Here is a 15,837-nt window from a genome sequence, read left to right on the forward strand (position 1 = left end):
GTCTGGGGGCGGAGCCCCCAGCGAGCAGCGCGAGTGATACTCTAAGCCCGACATTTAAGCGGAATTTTTTTTCACCTAGTGCTGCTGCAACATTGGGTAAAGGGTGCCACGGAAGTTACAGGTAATTGTTGATACACGCCATTTTATAATGCTCTAGCCCGCTTTGAGACCGTGTTCAGCATCTTAGAATTCCGCGACCCATGCAATAGAGTATTCTAGTCGTCGCCGATCGAAGAACAAGAAGAAGAACAAAGCCGGAACTGGCGCCGGCTACATAACCTCCCAGACGTCTATGAGTGGACTAGTTACTGAGTTTTCTGTGGTGTATCTCCTTCAAAAGCACTTTCGTTTGTTCCAAACACTTTTTGACACAGGAAATTAAAATATTTGTCGACATTTCTCGCTGGAACCGGGCCTGAGACCTACTCCGTTTCTTCCCGGCTTCCGGTTTTGTCCTTCTTTTTGTTCTTCGATCGGCGACGACTAGAATGCTCTATTATGTCCCAGGGACTCCACTTTGATGGCTTGTGTCATGGAAAGTTACAAGTTTGGCTTGAGGAGAAGTCCAGAGCTGCCTTTTCGAAATTTGTGTAGTGAAATTGAATATACGGAGGACATTTTTCGTTGCAGCATAAGTACCTTCGAAAGAAGTCTGGCGTATTGGTCTTCGGTTGAAATTAGCTCGAGTCATGCCAAGCTTCGAATCCCCATCGACAGTTGGCAGCATTTTCGAACCACACCGCCACACTGGGGGCGGAAAGTTCGAGTATGTTCTCTTTGGACAATCACGGAAGTTACATTTGGGGTATTCCAAACGCTACGTAGACCAATCCAACGAACGTGAACTTTTCGAAATGTGTGCGTTTAGTGGGCAATGGCCCTCCCTAACATCAGAAACAAACCCCATGTCGATATCTGCGCTCGTTTGGGCACAGGAGTCAGAAGAAACGAAACTACCCCGAAACGTGAGAATCGCTCTAATGTTACTTTCTCTTTAATGTGAAGAACCGTTGAATTTGTGTGCAGCATTTCATGTGTTCTTTGCTTTTGGTTACAGACTGTCTGGGAGAGGCTGGAGCCTCGAAATGCGACAACGGCCCCACTCGGAATTATTGAGCACTCTTCTGATGAAGAGGAAGAGCGTTTTGGCAGATTTAGGGCTGAGCGCCCTCCCCGTGAAGTGGTCGTTAATCCAGAAGATATCGAAGAAGGGGAAGTGCAAAGCTCTATCCTTTTGAGAGAGACAACCCACACAACACACCGCACACACCCATGGCACAGCACCAAAGCCATCCCCGCCACCAGCGTGACGTCACCTTCCTGCGGATATACGTTGGGACAGCGAATATGAGCGCAGTGTGTTTTGTCGTTGTGGTTGAATGAAAGGCCTGTTGTCGAGCGTATTCCGGCGTACGTGTTGGCGTGTAGGCGATTCTATTGGCGATTTTTGTGCTGGCCTCGTGTTCTCTCGAGTTTACCATGCCGACTCTCAAGTTAAACCATTTGAATAATTTTTACCTTCTGAAAACCAAGCAGGCTAATCAAGAATTATTCAATGGTAAGTATATTTATATGTTAATCCCACTCATGCGATACTGTCAGCGTGCTTAGTTTTGTTTAATGATTGGCCTTACTAAAAGGCAGGCAGTTTCAGTTTTATTTCTTTATTTGTCTCCATCATCAGGCCATGCATTGATTTGGCGACCTACTGAAAATATCTATTAGTCTTTAAATTCCCACCTTAGCGTGCGTGGAGTCTAGTGACCACAAGGTTGGAGGGAATGCCACTTTACTTCTAACACTGAGATTTTAAACTGTATGAGTATAGCTCGTATGGTGCAATGCCCTAGCCATATTGCACCTTACGTGCAATGCATCCCGAAAATGCCCTATGCTTATGCACGGAAATGGGGCTATATTCATAGCGATTGGATTCTGTAGAGCTACTTCTGGGACATTTCATCCTTCAATGTATCTTATCACTGTGGATTGCAAGCAACTGTTCATCTTAATTTTGAGGCAAGGGGTTGTGAAAAATGTCAATTTCTGTCTGATTTGTTTTTTAACGTCAATGTGCTCTTCAGACCCAAACATACAGCGAATGGCGGGGGAGCTCCTGGTGAAGATGGGTGTTGGGCCCTTCAATCTCAATCCTCATCAGGACATCATTGAAGCAATTATTAATGAAGATGCCAACGGCTTTCAAGGTTTGTGTCAAAATGATGTGGTGTGAAATATTTGATTTTGTGGCAGCCATCTCCAATTATGTGAATATGTTTGTTTTAGAAATGACATAAGGAGCTGCAGCTCCATCTGTGAGTGAGAACTATTACACAGAATTGACGAAAACATGACTAGAGAACCGTAGCCTTTTGAAACAAGCCAAACAATTCAACGTCAGCAACAATGGAGGGGCAGTTTTAATGCGCGACTACTCGTATTTTCAGCTTCGCGATTTTCGCAAGGGCGCAGACGCCGACAAAATTGTAGCCAACCCGCGAAAATTAATTTACTGCCTTCTTTCTGCTACCAACATTTTAATAATGATGGACTTCAAAGGTGTTTTATTGTCAGAACACTGAGGAATACATTAGCATTGGAATTTTTCGAATTTCCCGGCATTTTGATTTCTTTTTATTGCCAAGTTTAAATTTTAACGGGTACCACATTGGTACCACTACCATTCGTAGCCACCCCCTATCCCTTTTACACAACTTTTTTGCTTTCCCCACACTTCCACCCAAATTGACTTCGTGACTCCTAAGATTTCTTGAAGTCGCGTACTTAAAAAAAAAAAAAATTCGGACGGACGGCGAAATGTCGAGGCGAAATAACAAGAAGACAACGACACTACTGTAGCGCCCCCTGCGACGCCAAGCCAAAAATCTACACTCTACAAAAATCAAATAAAAACACGAGCGAAGTAGATTTGGAAAGGAAAGGCATCTCCAAGATAAGAGCATGTAAATTAATTTATGTCCGGACAAACCATTTTTCGAACGACGAATATCGTAAATAAAATCCGGACCGGAAATGACCTACAGGCAGCTGATCAGCTGTCGTTCGTTTGGCGGGAAGCCGACGAAGTCTGTCAGGCGGCAGACCAACTACGGCGCCAATCGAGCAACGGCCATCGATCTGCTACTGTCAGTAGCGAGGCTGCAGCGGCCGCAGCAACCACGGCTCTGAAATTAGAGTTCCGCTGCCGGAAGTACAACAAATCCGGAATTATGTGCAAGGGGGCCTGCCACACACGGCGCGACCTGCGCGGTTAAGTGGTTCACCCGAACCATTCGTGTCAACCAGATCCGCTGCTCATGCAGGGCACCATAGCGTATGAAGAGATCAAAACTGCCTGTCCGGCATCACACAGCGAGAAATCGTAAGCCTCAACTCTTGTAATGCTGACCTTCACCTCGAAATGGTTCCAGAGTGTTAAGTCAGACACTAGGATAACATTTAAATGCACGGGAGCAATATGGGTGTCATATAGTCAATTTTTCACGATCCACTAAGATAACTTTTCAAGTTTTTGGCCCGTCCCGCGTATTTGTTTATAAAAAAAAATGACGGAGGGACGGGCATATAGTTTGATGCATGCTGTGCGTCCGTCCGTTCGTTCGTCCGAGGACTTCCCGTGGTCCGATCTTCACCACATTTGGTATGCAGCCTCCTTGGGTGACCCTAAGAACCGCCCGGTGGCAGCAAATCCGATCCGAGCCGCAGGGGCGCTGCTGCAGGTGCATCATGGTCTACATGGGGTCGAGGAGGATTTCGGCCGAACTTCTGATTTTTTTGTCATCAAACAAAAAATTTCGCAAGAAGCCTTCTTAGGAATGTGTAGTACCTCTGAATCTCTGAATTGTAATTTTAATTTAAAGAAGCCTTAGCTTTATGTGATTTGTGCCATTTTCCTGTCCCTTTTCTACTTGTTACCTATTGTATATTTTGATAATTTAACATTTTGCTTTTGTTTCCAAAACACCTCTCCTCCATTTGTGTGGAACTGCAATGGGTGTATATATTTTGATAATGTAAAATTTGTTTTTGTTTTCAATACACCACTCCATTGATGTGGTACTACCATTGTTGTATTTATTTTGCGTCTTCTGCACAGCTTTCCAGCGGGCAACCATAAACCACGCGCGTTACGGACGCAAAATCGACCTAACAATCGAAAATACGCAGTTAATCGATAGTTTCGATTAATTGGCACATTTCGACAATTGAAAAAGCTCGATTAATCGACTTAACTCAATTAATCGAGTTTGATTTCAATTCTCGATTCTCATTCATCGAATCGAGTGAAATTTCGATTATTTGGGTAATTGATCGATTCCAATTATTTTTAACAATCACACAGGCCTACGCAGAATCAAATCTCGTTGGGGTTAAACAAAGGCGAAATTCGCACATTTCTCAATATACGGGACGGGCCAAAGTTGCCGATGTGTATCGCAACTTTTCCTGTTATTTGACACTTTCTCTGGTGTTTATGGATTGCCGTCCCCAATATTTTGCTGGCAGTTAGAGTACCCCCCTAGGGCCCTTTGATACCAATATGGTCAAAAAGTAAGATGGCGTCATTTGGGAATTCAAAAAACCAAACAATGGTCGATCTCCATGCTCTTCAGCGCGGACGATAAGCAAGCAGACCACAACAACTAAAGACACTGAGAAATGATGCCAGGATTCGGAATCTCACTGACAGCTACTTACAAGACAACATAAATGTTGTTACGTTCCTCATGGAAGCATCAAAGTCCCTTGAAGCACCTTGTGCCCTTGTCTTCCATTAGTTGATAAGAACAGGCAGAAATGTTGGTGTTGACCTTTCATGTCAAATCAATTATCTTCCAAAATCAGTTATTCTGCCTTCTTCTTCTGTTCCTCCAAATGCTTTGTTGTCTTATCTAAATGCATTTATTTCTTCAATATTTGAAGAATTAATTTCAAATGTGGTCTTCTTTTTCCATTTATTTGAAATTGTGTGGTTTGGTGCCCGACTTCTCTACTTTTATTCATTTTCTATGCAAAATGTGTTTTGCTCAGAAGTGTAAAAGTGTCATGCATAATCTGTAGTGGATAAAGTTTTATCTCTTTATTTGAAAGAAGGGTTGCAACAGATACCTCTGTACCATCAATGTTATCCATGGATAAATAAATAATATAGTCAACATTACAGAATTTTTGACGGGTGAAAGGAGGAAGCACCTTCCGGGTTAAGTTGATGAAGATGAAGAGGATGATGACGTCTTTGGCAAATAGCCTTTCATTCAGTTTCTTGCAGTTTGGCGTGTGCTCGTTTCTGAAACTTTGAGCTTCTTAAAACTTGGCTGTACCAACGCCAGGGGCATTGAACTGCCCAGTTTGCAAAGAGCGGGTTACAGTAGCCCGTAGAGTATTCCGTCTTAAGAAAATAGAGAAACCTTAGTGGCATTTTCACCTTTGCCGACTTAATCACACACTTTTGTTTATTTCATGGACATATGATAAGTTTCGATGGGAAGAAATTTTCATTGCGCCTCAATGTTTGATTTAGAGTGTTTTTTGACGTGTAGCCTTTGACAACATGTTAATTTCGTTTTGTTTTCTTACTCTGTTTTACCACAATGTTGTATACCCAAGTTTCTGGTAATATTTTGTGGATATAAACAATTAGTGGCATTCTCTACCTACACTGACTTAGTAACTCGTTTGTGTTTCTAAGACATATGAAAAGTCTTTGAGGAAAGCAGTTTTGAGTGTGACAAGTTCATGCCCAGTTTATTACTAGTAAGACTAGTTAGCATGTAAGACTTTTTAAAATTATTCTGTTCTACCTCAGGCTGAATGGTATTTTTTTATATCTTTGCCTTGCCGTGTCATGTCATTTATTTTTGTAGAGAGTTGTTCTTTCTATTAATAAACAACATCTTTTGAGCATTTTTACACTGTAAAAATTAATATCCGGAATAAACGACGGATCCTTCGGCAAAAAAAAATTGCCAACGGTTCCTTCGTTAAGGGGGCAATACACTGAAAATGGCCAAAAACTGACTTGTGCGATTGCTTCCATACGCGTTGTTAAGCGTTGTTCAAACTTTTCATGTGTCAAGACCTTACAAAAAGAAGCATTTTAAGCCCAAAATGGCATCGATCGGACGTTAGGGAGCGGAGCAGCGCCCAATCAAATTTTCGTCAAAAGTCGAACTGGCGGGCGTCCCTGAGTCCGCAAAAATGAAGATATATCGACCCCGTTTGCGCCAAAATGTAGGAAATTGAAGCGGCTATAGCGCAAACTAGGATTATGAACATCTAGCAACCGGAAGTACAAAATTTCAGCCAAAAACACTTTTTGAGGATTTTGCAAAAATGATCAAAACAGGTTTTTTCGTAAAATTTTGTACTTTTGATTGTTCGATTGTTCATAATCCTAGTTTGCGCTATAGCCGCTTCAACTACCTACATTTTGGCGCAAACGGGATCGAGATATCTTTATTTTAGCGGACTGAGGGACGCCCGCCAGTTCGGTTTTTGACGAAAATTTGATTGGGCGCTGCTCCGCTCCCTGACGTCCGATCGACGCCATTCTGAATCACGATTCATGAATCACAGCCAACAGTTGGCGTTGCAGACAGCAAATTCAAATGTTTGGACACCCATCAAAGGAATCTTGGGGCATTTATTATGAAGACATTTTGCAGGGTTTCATACAACCTTTCAGATACAACAATTTTTGGCTGAGCGATAGCGAAGCCTGTTACTTCAGTGGGGTTGAAAAGTTTTGTCTGTCTGTGTGTCTGTGTGTCCGCACTACTCCTCCTGAACGGCTCGGCCGATCTCGGTGAGATTTTGCACACTTGTTGGGTATGTCCTTGGCTCGGCACACGCGAAATTTAATCATCCTAGCTCAACTGGTTCAGTTTTTGGCCCGTCCCATTTATTTTTTGTAAAAAATTACGCAGGGACGGGCATATAGTATGATCCCTGCTGTGCGTGCATCCGTCCGTCCGTCCGAGGACTTCCCGTGGTCCGATCATGACCAAATTTGGTATGCAGCCTCCTTGGGTGACCCTAAGACCCGCCCGGTGGCAGCAAATCCGATCCGAGCCCCGGGGGCGCTGCTGCAGGCGCATCATGGTCTACATGGGGTCGAGGAGGATCTCGGCAACGGATGCAGCTAGGAGGGCATGTAGGGGTATTTTTGGAATCGGGGCGACGGGAGAAAACCAACGGTGCCAGTTTCGAGTGAATCGGAGAAGTTCGGACCCGGGTTCAAATCCCAGCGGGGTATTTTTTGAATATTCTTTTTATTCGAGTTTTTGCATTGTTTCTGATGTTTTTGAGGGTGCTGATGACGAATACGACATTTATTTTAACCCCAGACTCAGGTTTAATTCCCGTCAGGGTCAAACATAGGCGAAATTCGTACGTTTCTTAATGAACGGGACGGGCCAAAGTTGCCGATGTATATCGCTACTTTTCCTGTTTTGATAGCCGAAAAACACCCAAAACACGGCGAAAAATCAAGTTTTCTGCAGGCAGATCACTTCTGTCTTGAAGAAAGGGGGGTCTGGGGGGCGGAGCCTTCCAGCCACGGGGAGTTAAAAAGTTACCAGGGTCAAGATCGTGATATCTGTTTATGAAACAACTCTATCTAGAATGAAGGGGCGGTCTGGGGGGCTATGCAACAAGTAAGAAGTCACCGACGATGGACAAGCCAATGCCTGCCGAAGGCAGGCTAGCGCCGCAGGCCAAGGTAGGTACGCCAGGCGCGGATTGGAGGAACAGGCCGCGAGACATCGCGAAGCCTGTTACGACAAGACGCGGTCTGGCGTAAACCTACCTTGTTGTAACAAAATTCAGTATTCACAAATACAAGGTAGGCTTACGCCAGACCGTGCCTTGTCGTAACAGGCTTCGCGATGTCTCGCGGCCTGTTCCTCCAATCCGCGCCTGGCGTACCTCCCTTGCACTGCGAGAAAAAACCACAGAGAATCCTGTTAATTTTTTTACAGCGTCGCTCTGTACCCAAAACTACAATGATCTCCGTCTTTTAAAAGACGGATTTCTGACAGTGAAGACGGAATATAACATCACTCCAGCAGAGCAAGGTGGACGAGGAGACAGTTTAGTTAACGTACAGTACGACTCATTTTAAGATGGAGACGGGTTCAGGTGTTATGAAAATATGCACAGTACCTATATAGGAAATTTCTATATTCAACAACCTTATCCTCTGCCTGCAGGACGGATAAACGCCCACGCACAGTGGGCCAGAAGACCAGTGGGGGCGGCCAAAACTCTAAACGCGTTTTGATCTCAACAGTCGCTAAATGGGACTAGAACCGAACGTGTGACACCACCAAATGGATTGCCGTCCGTACGAGGAATCCATTGGTGGAGGCACACGTTCGGTTCGAGTCCCATTTAGCGACTGTGGAGCTCAAAACGCGTTTAGAGTTTAGGCCGCCCCCACCTGTCTTCTAGCCCACTGTGCCACGCCACACTTCATTTCGGCCATCCAATAGCCTAGCGATCGACCTGTTGGTCTAGTCCCTTCCTCGCCGCTGCTAGTGTTCGCTGACGTGGCGAGGGACTGGCTCGGTGCCCGCGAGGGGGTCTGTACTCGCGCAACGGTCGAGTCATCATTCGGAATGTCACGCGTAGCGGTCGCATTATCCGAAATTCTCCGCACTTGACCTAAATTCGGAATGCATGAGCTCCATACCAGTAATTTGGAGGAGTCATAGACGTGGGTCCTGTTGATTGGAGCGTAGGTTTGGAAAGTACACACTCCCTAGTGCAATAGTCGAGGCCCTATTCGGAATATATTTACTGCAATTCATAGAACGAGACATCTGACCAATTGTCGGTGATACAAAAAGTATGACCGAAAAGAGGCCATACTTAAATATATGTCTGAAAAAGGGTCATACACAAACGTATGTCCGAAAAAAGGTCTGACATCAGCGAGACTGGCCCTCGTTTAACTTGAGGATTTATCAACCTTTAACAGCGACACGCAAAAGTTTGGCCATTTTTCGCTCATGCATGCAAGTATCACCCTTTTTACGGTGATGCATTTCAGTATCACTCCGTCAAGGGTACAAAATCTCACCATTCTATTTTCAGGTGACAAATTGTCCCGTGCCTTTGAGCATTGTGTCACATTCGTTTGAATGTGAACAAATCGGTGTTTGGCCAATTCACACTCAAACGAATGTGACACAATGTTCAAACGAACGTGACATTTTGTCACGTTCCTTGAATGAGAGCACTGTAAAAAATGTTCGGAATTTTACCATACAGTGGTCTAGGAAAATTCCTATACATGTATAGGAATTACTGAAATTCCGATACATGTATAGGAATATTCCGATTTGTATAGGTTTTTTGCTATTCGGGCTGAAAATGTATAGGAATATTCCTGTACATGTATCGGAATTTGAGTAATTCCTATGCATGTATAGGAATTTTGCAGCCCTGTATAGGAATATGGCCAACTGAAAAAAAGGAATTTGCTATCAACCTCATGACCAGCGATTCATATTATTGTATTTTGTCTTAACACTCGTAATCAGTGCGATTATTTGTTAAAAACGTACACAATTCACAGCTGCTTGTTTGCCCACTGTCCGGATTATCCGCTAGATGGCGCTAGTGTCGTTTCGACGGACTTCTCGGTGCACGCTGCGGCTAGGAATTTGGTTAGGTCAGGGGGCTCGCGACCCATCACGATGTAAGAAAGTTGAGGATCTTTCAACTCTTACATCATTTTTACTGAGGTGATAGTACTTTCACCTTGGGTGTCCCTTTGGTAAAGTTGAACTTTGCCAATTTGGAAGACCGTGATGAAGGATCAGTAGTGATCCATGCTCGACGGTCTATAACGGCGTAAAGTTCGGCCGTTGTATTAAATATCTGACAGTTCATCCGGTTCAGCCGTCTAATTTGGATATTTGGTGGAAATCCCATACATGCATTGCAGTTACGCCATTCCGATGTGTAGGAAAATTCCTATACAACGGATGGGAGAACGCCTATACACGTAATAGTTATAATCCCGTACTGATGCATAGGAAAATTACCATACGAGTGCATGGTAAAATTCCTATACGTGTATATGTAAATAGCTTCATATACATGTATAGGAATTTGACTAAAAAAAATTTTTACAGTGAGTGTATACGTATTAGTGGCCAAGGGGTCCAGAACACATCTTGCGCGCGGTTGGCTGTATATTGCCCCTATTACTATATCACTTCAAATGCAAGGGCGATACTTAAGTACATATTTTGGCGATACAATTGAGTATCGCCAACAAACGGCATTACGGAAAAGTATTGCCTTCAGAACGGCGATACACAGAAGTATCGCCAACATTTGGCGATACTTTTGGGTATCGCCAAAACCGCAGCATTTAACTAAAGACTTGTCCCCTTGATTTGTTCAACGTTTAATTCCGAATCGTGGCAATTCTCTGAAGTATCGCCAAATTTTGGCGATATTTTTGTGTATCACCGTTTTGAAGGCAATACTTTTCCGTAAGGCGGTTTATTGGCAATACTCAGTTGTATCGCCAAAAAAGGTACCAAAAGTATTGCCTTTGGATTTGCAGTGATATATGATCCAGGAAGCGGAAGAAGGGGATAACTCAATTTTGGCAATTTTTCAGGAGAAACAAAAAACTGTTAGCAGGGAAAACTAAAACAAAACAAATGAATGTTGCAGATGTTAATAATTTCAAAAAGCATTAGTAAAATTTTGAAAAAAGAATCAAAAGTGTAAGGTCACTCCGTAGAGGATTTCTGCGACTTGTCACTTTCCGTTGAAATGGAAAACAGAGTCAGCTCACCTTATATTTCCTTAACAAAGAGGAATTTGGAGACAAGTCAAGTAAAACAATAGTCTGCATAAAGTGTATGTTACTCTGGTGTATTTTTTGGACTTAGCTCTTTTTTCCAAATTGAAATTTAAAATTAAGGGGGGGTTAAGTTGAGTTGATTCTTTTTACACTAGATTCATAAAAACACAAGTTGAGTTATATCCTTTTGCCAATTTGTCAAACGGACTCATGCAGACTAAGGTTGAGTTATCTCCATTTTCCAATGAAATTTAGACCGAAAAAGGGGTTAAGTTGAGTTATACCCTTTTCCCATGTGGATTTTCTCCTAAACTGCTTGGAATTCAGTCAAATAATTTGGTGTAATGATGTAAACCATTCTAAGGTACAATAATAAAATAAAAACTCAATTTGGGGATAAGTCAAGTTATTCCCTTCTTCCGCTTCCTGGATCATATCTTGCTGTATATTACAGTTGTATTGACTATATTACTGGTAAGGGAAGTTGTCGACCCCTCGTCAGTGGCGTCGTAGTCGAATCACAGGTTTTACGAGTGCCTACTCCCCCGTCGTGGTCGGATCACAGGGTTCAAGAGTGCATACTCCTTCGGATGGCTTCGCCTGGAGACGGCTGGCCATGGGCTGCTCTGTGCTCGCTGCAGTGGCGCTTGGTGCTGCTGCTGCTTCTCGTCGGCGGTCACTGCTGCGCGGCCGGGTGGCCGCCGAGACCCTCGCGGTCCTGGACGCGCTACTGCGTCTTCCTCCTGATCCTGGCAGCCGCATTCAGGGGCTGGGCTGTGCAGACGTCTCTGCGCGAAATGTTCACTTTCGAAGGGGGTGGAAGCTTCATGCACAGCGTAGTGTTCGTGGACATCCTGGTGAAGAACTTGATCGTCACAGCGCTGCAGGTAGAGAATCTTACATGATGAATAAGTCCAAGTGATATCCCAAGAACGGCGCGTCAGTCCCCACGGTCCTCACATTGTACTTGTATCCACTTTACAAACACTGCCGATGGTAGCACGGTAGAAGTATTGATGAAGTATTGTCACAAAGCTTTTGACTGCTTTCCATCACAAGCGCTTTTACCTCCCATTCATTTCTACATGTTCTTATTTGTGAAGTGTTCTTTCAACAAAACTACGAAATTGAACTATGGAGTAAGAGTTCAACTCACCTATCGTCCACATTTAATTTCTTTTTCGGAAACTTCTGTTTCACACTTCTGAGCACTCGAGCAGATCCTGGAAATAAGTTTTGTCAATCATTTAAGGGGAGGTTCTGGTGAAAATGCAATTTTCTCCTAAATATAGGTCCCACTGTGAAATTTGTTTAAAATTTGATGTCTTACCAAGTAATTATTAAAAATTTTCATTGGGGACTCACATTCTATGCCCTGAACCCAGTCGCAGAGCCTTCTTCTCCTATTAAGGCAATAAGTTTAAAAATCTTCTTGCGCATACTATTTTGTCGGAAAAGGTTGGCCTTGACATTTTTCACTTCTTCGATTCATTTTTAAAAGATGCCGGCATGCACAACTCAAAATGTAAATTACATTCTTATTCGCAAGCTTTCTAACCAATCATTTCACTTCAATTGATCAAAAATGTACAAAATAGACAAATTTTAGGGACTTTTCAGCTTTAAAAGCTTACAGTTAATAATATAATGAAAATTTTGAGCTATGCATGCCGGAATTTTTCGAAAATGAATCAAAGAAGTGAAAAATGTCAAGGTCAACCTTTTACGACAAAATAGTATACGCAAGAATATTTTTCAAGATACAACCTAAATAGGCTCAAAAAGGCTCTTCGACTGGGTTCAGAGCCTGGGATGTGCCTTCATAAATCAAATTTTAGTCTCCTCGAAGAAAGATTTTATATTCCGAACAAATTATGACACTGGATTCCATTTGGAAAATGGCAAGATTTTCACCAGAACCTCCCCTTAAGAAATCTGTCATTCTGCAACAAAATAAATCTTCCGCTGCAACAAAATAAATCTTCCGCTTCCTGGGACAATTGTGCGTTAAAGTTGGCATGCTCAAAGTTGTGGGCGGGCACGTAAACGGTTGTACATTTAATGTGTCGGCTCCTTTTCCTCTTCACAGGCGATGCTAATCCTTCGCCGCTTCGAGCTGGCCGCCCTGGTGCAGTGCCTGGTCAAGTACACGTTGTGGTGCCCGCCCTCCGCGCGCTCGTGGCGTGGTATGACCCTAGTCCCTGCGGCATTCTTCGCATCCAGCTTGAGCCTCCATCTCCTCTGCGCTGCAAGTTTTCAGGAGCAGGTACCGTTAGCCGGGGTGGTACGAGACAATTTCGGGGTGATATGAGACGCATTATTTTTATCGTTAGAATTATAATGCTCGTGGCATTTGATGACCCATCCCTGTCAAACTTCACGGCGAAAAATGGCACCAGCAAGAGTAATGAATTTGTTATAGTGGTGGCTCTTTTCGTGGCCGAATAGCGGGCTTGTGAATCTTACGTAAACCAAACTCCGTCTCATATTACCCAGAAATTGTCTCATATTACCACGGCTTACGGTACGTGGTCTTCTTGTTTCACTGCAGAGGTGTATCGCGCGATAAATTTCCTCTCCCGGAAAATGATTTTCAAATACTCGGGCAAAGTCATGAGTGTTTACACCACACCGTAAATGTCTTACCGTGAAAGGCAGCACCAACATATAATGGTGGAGATTTTCTCCATAATACCAACGAAATTCGTCGAAATCTGTAAGGTACAGTGAATTCTCAATGGTATGTTCCGAAGTCAGCTGCACCACCATAATATTGGGAATCTTCACTGTACACCATTTAGAGTGCATCCAGCGTCTTTTAAGAAAATTTTGTTCTTCCTTGCGAAATAGATGGTTGTCAAAAAGTGTAATGAGGTAATCAGGCAGGACCCCGGCCCGGCGTCGACGCTTGAAGCTGTATATAACTTGTTTATTCCGCATCCAAGGCCATGACATTGGACTATTCGCTTTTCTTGTCCAGACAAATCGATTTCCATATGTCAATTTTGTCTATTTTTGAAATTCTTCCCAAGCACACACTGAAGTCCTTACGGATACCGTGTTTTGAGGTTTCGGAAAATTTTTGGTGCAGCCATATTGCGGGATCGAATTTCGTTTGTGGTACGGAGCTTCCCAATACTCAAAAGAAAACGGCGTGTTGTCTTGCTCGTTTCATTGTGCACTCTCAGAGCCATACTGACATTTTTGTCTGTACTTTTATTTAAAAATTATTTCTATGTAATTTATGAACAATTTTTTAGGTATCTCACTGATAAAAATCTATGTGTAACGTATTGACATTTTGTATGTTAGCCTTACTAACAAATCTGTCACTAGTTATTTAAAAGAAGTATGGAGGCCTTCTGGGACTAATTTGTTAGTGCCTACTAAGAGATTTTGTCAATAGTAAGAAAGAAACGGAGTCAGTAGTAACTAATAAATAAAGTCAGTACATACAAATAAAATTCTATGTACATGATCAATATTTGTCGCAGACATTACATATATTTTTATGGACTTGCAATACTTGTCGCTGACTAACAAGTGGTCCAACAAGCTATCCGTTCCAAAATAAATGTTGTCGCTGAAAAAATTAGCATTAAAAGTGTCGTTTAGTAACGACAAAAGTTTTGTCAGTGGTTATTCTGGTAAATTTTTATCAACAAATTTATCAACAATTTAATCAACAAATTTGTTAGTAATGTACTAACAATATTGTCTATGGAATTGTACATATACCATGGACTTTTTATTCGTGGCATATGAACAAATTTCTAAGTATTATTGTTGCGTAAAAAAATTCATATGCTACTTAGGAAATGTTGCTGCTGCTATGAACAAAAAGTCAATATGGCTCTGAGAGTGTGATGTAATTCTCCTGGAATGTGACAGGTATTAGCTCAGGGTACTATACAAATCGAAGAGTGTACGTGGTATGCTCCAACTGGAGCATGCCTGCAAGCACGCTCTAGCTAGCGCATGCCTGCCAAGCATGCACTAACTAGTGCATACATGCCATGTACACGCTAACTGAAGCATGCATCTAGTGCATAAGGGATAGGGAGTTGTCTGCATCAGGAAGCGTGTACATGGCATCTATGCGCTAGTAAGTGCATGCTTGGCAGGCATGCGCTAGTTAGAGCGTGCTTGCAGGCATGCTCCAGTTAGAGCATACCATGTACACTCTTCGATTTGTAGAGTAATATTTTTGCCAGTTACAGTTGCCACTTTTTCATTTGCAGTCGAACAACAGTGTCACGGTGGTGCGCACCATCCTCAATGTGGCCTCTCTGTACCTCACGGACCTGGTTCCTTCACTCATGGCGATGCTGGCAGAGAGTGCATACGCCGCTGTGATCGCCACCTGCGTGTTTTGCGGAGAGGACAACGCCAACGCCGTCTGGGATCAGGTCCGCTCCCTGGCCAGGCGGGCCGGCGCCATGAGCCCCCAAGAGGACGCCCTTGCCGCGCTGCAGCTCCGCGCGCTTCGAACGCGGCTGCAGGTCGGTGATGAACGGTGCACACTGTAGGGAAAAAATCACAGTAAATCCTGCAGTGGTTCAGCCGTCACTGTAGTTCAAAGTACAGGATTTACTGTACTTTTTTGCAGGATCCACTGAACCACAGGAGTGGAGTACGGAATATCCTGCTACAGTAAATACTGTAGCCAGGCATAGTGAATCCTGTGTTCTGAACTACAGTAAATCCCGGCAAAAAAAATTAACGGGATTCACTAGTGGTTCTTTCGCACAGTGCACGGCTAGGGAAAGACACAACAAACGTACGGGCCATTCCACGCCAGCCAACCGAACCCCTAAAATAACGCATCTGATCAGTACAGATCTGTCTTTTACTATTACTCTACAAATCGAAAAGCGTACATTGTATGCTCTACCACGAACATGCTTGCGAGCACGCTATAGCAAGCGCGCCTGTCAAGCGTGTACATGGCATGTGTGCACTACGCAATAGTTCGTGCGTGCTTGGCA

The 15,837-nt window shown here is 43.4% G+C and overlaps 1 protein-coding gene across 1 annotated transcript; it reads left to right on the forward strand.

The window, feature by feature from the left end:
• The first annotated feature begins 8,560 nt into the window (after window positions 1–8,560).
• LOC117645455 lies at window positions 8,561–15,378 on the forward strand. The gene is made up of 4 exons (XM_034385664.1): window positions 8,561–8,737; window positions 11,415–11,736; window positions 12,939–13,115; window positions 15,091–15,378. Exons 2-4 carry the CDS (start codon window positions 11,440–11,442, stop codon window positions 15,376–15,378), a joined length of 762 nt encoding a protein of 253 aa, XP_034241555.1. The 5' UTR covers window positions 8,561–8,737; window positions 11,415–11,439.
• The last annotated feature ends 459 nt before the right edge of the window (window positions 15,379–15,837 follow it).

The sequence above is a fragment of the Thrips palmi genome, unplaced genomic scaffold (genome assembly GCF_012932325.1).
Source record: "Thrips palmi isolate BJ-2018 unplaced genomic scaffold, TpBJ-2018v1 HiC_scaffold_18, whole genome shotgun sequence".
In the NCBI taxonomy this organism is placed as follows: Eukaryota; Metazoa; Arthropoda; class Insecta; order Thysanoptera; family Thripidae; genus Thrips; species Thrips palmi.

Bases quoted from the DNA above. Each gene is read 5' to 3' on its own strand.
- LOC117645455 (XM_034385664.1), top strand. From the start codon at position 11,440: ATGGCTTCGCCTGGAGACGGCTGGCCATGGGCTGCTCTGTGCTCGCTG. The intron at 11,737-12,938 runs GTAGAGAATCTT...TCCTCTTCACAG, and splicing joins TGATCGTCACAGCGCTGCAG to GCGATGCTAATCCTTCGCCG. The intron at 13,116-15,090 runs GTACCGTTAGCC...TTTCATTTGCAG, and splicing joins CTGCAAGTTTTCAGGAGCAG to TCGAACAACAGTGTCACGGT.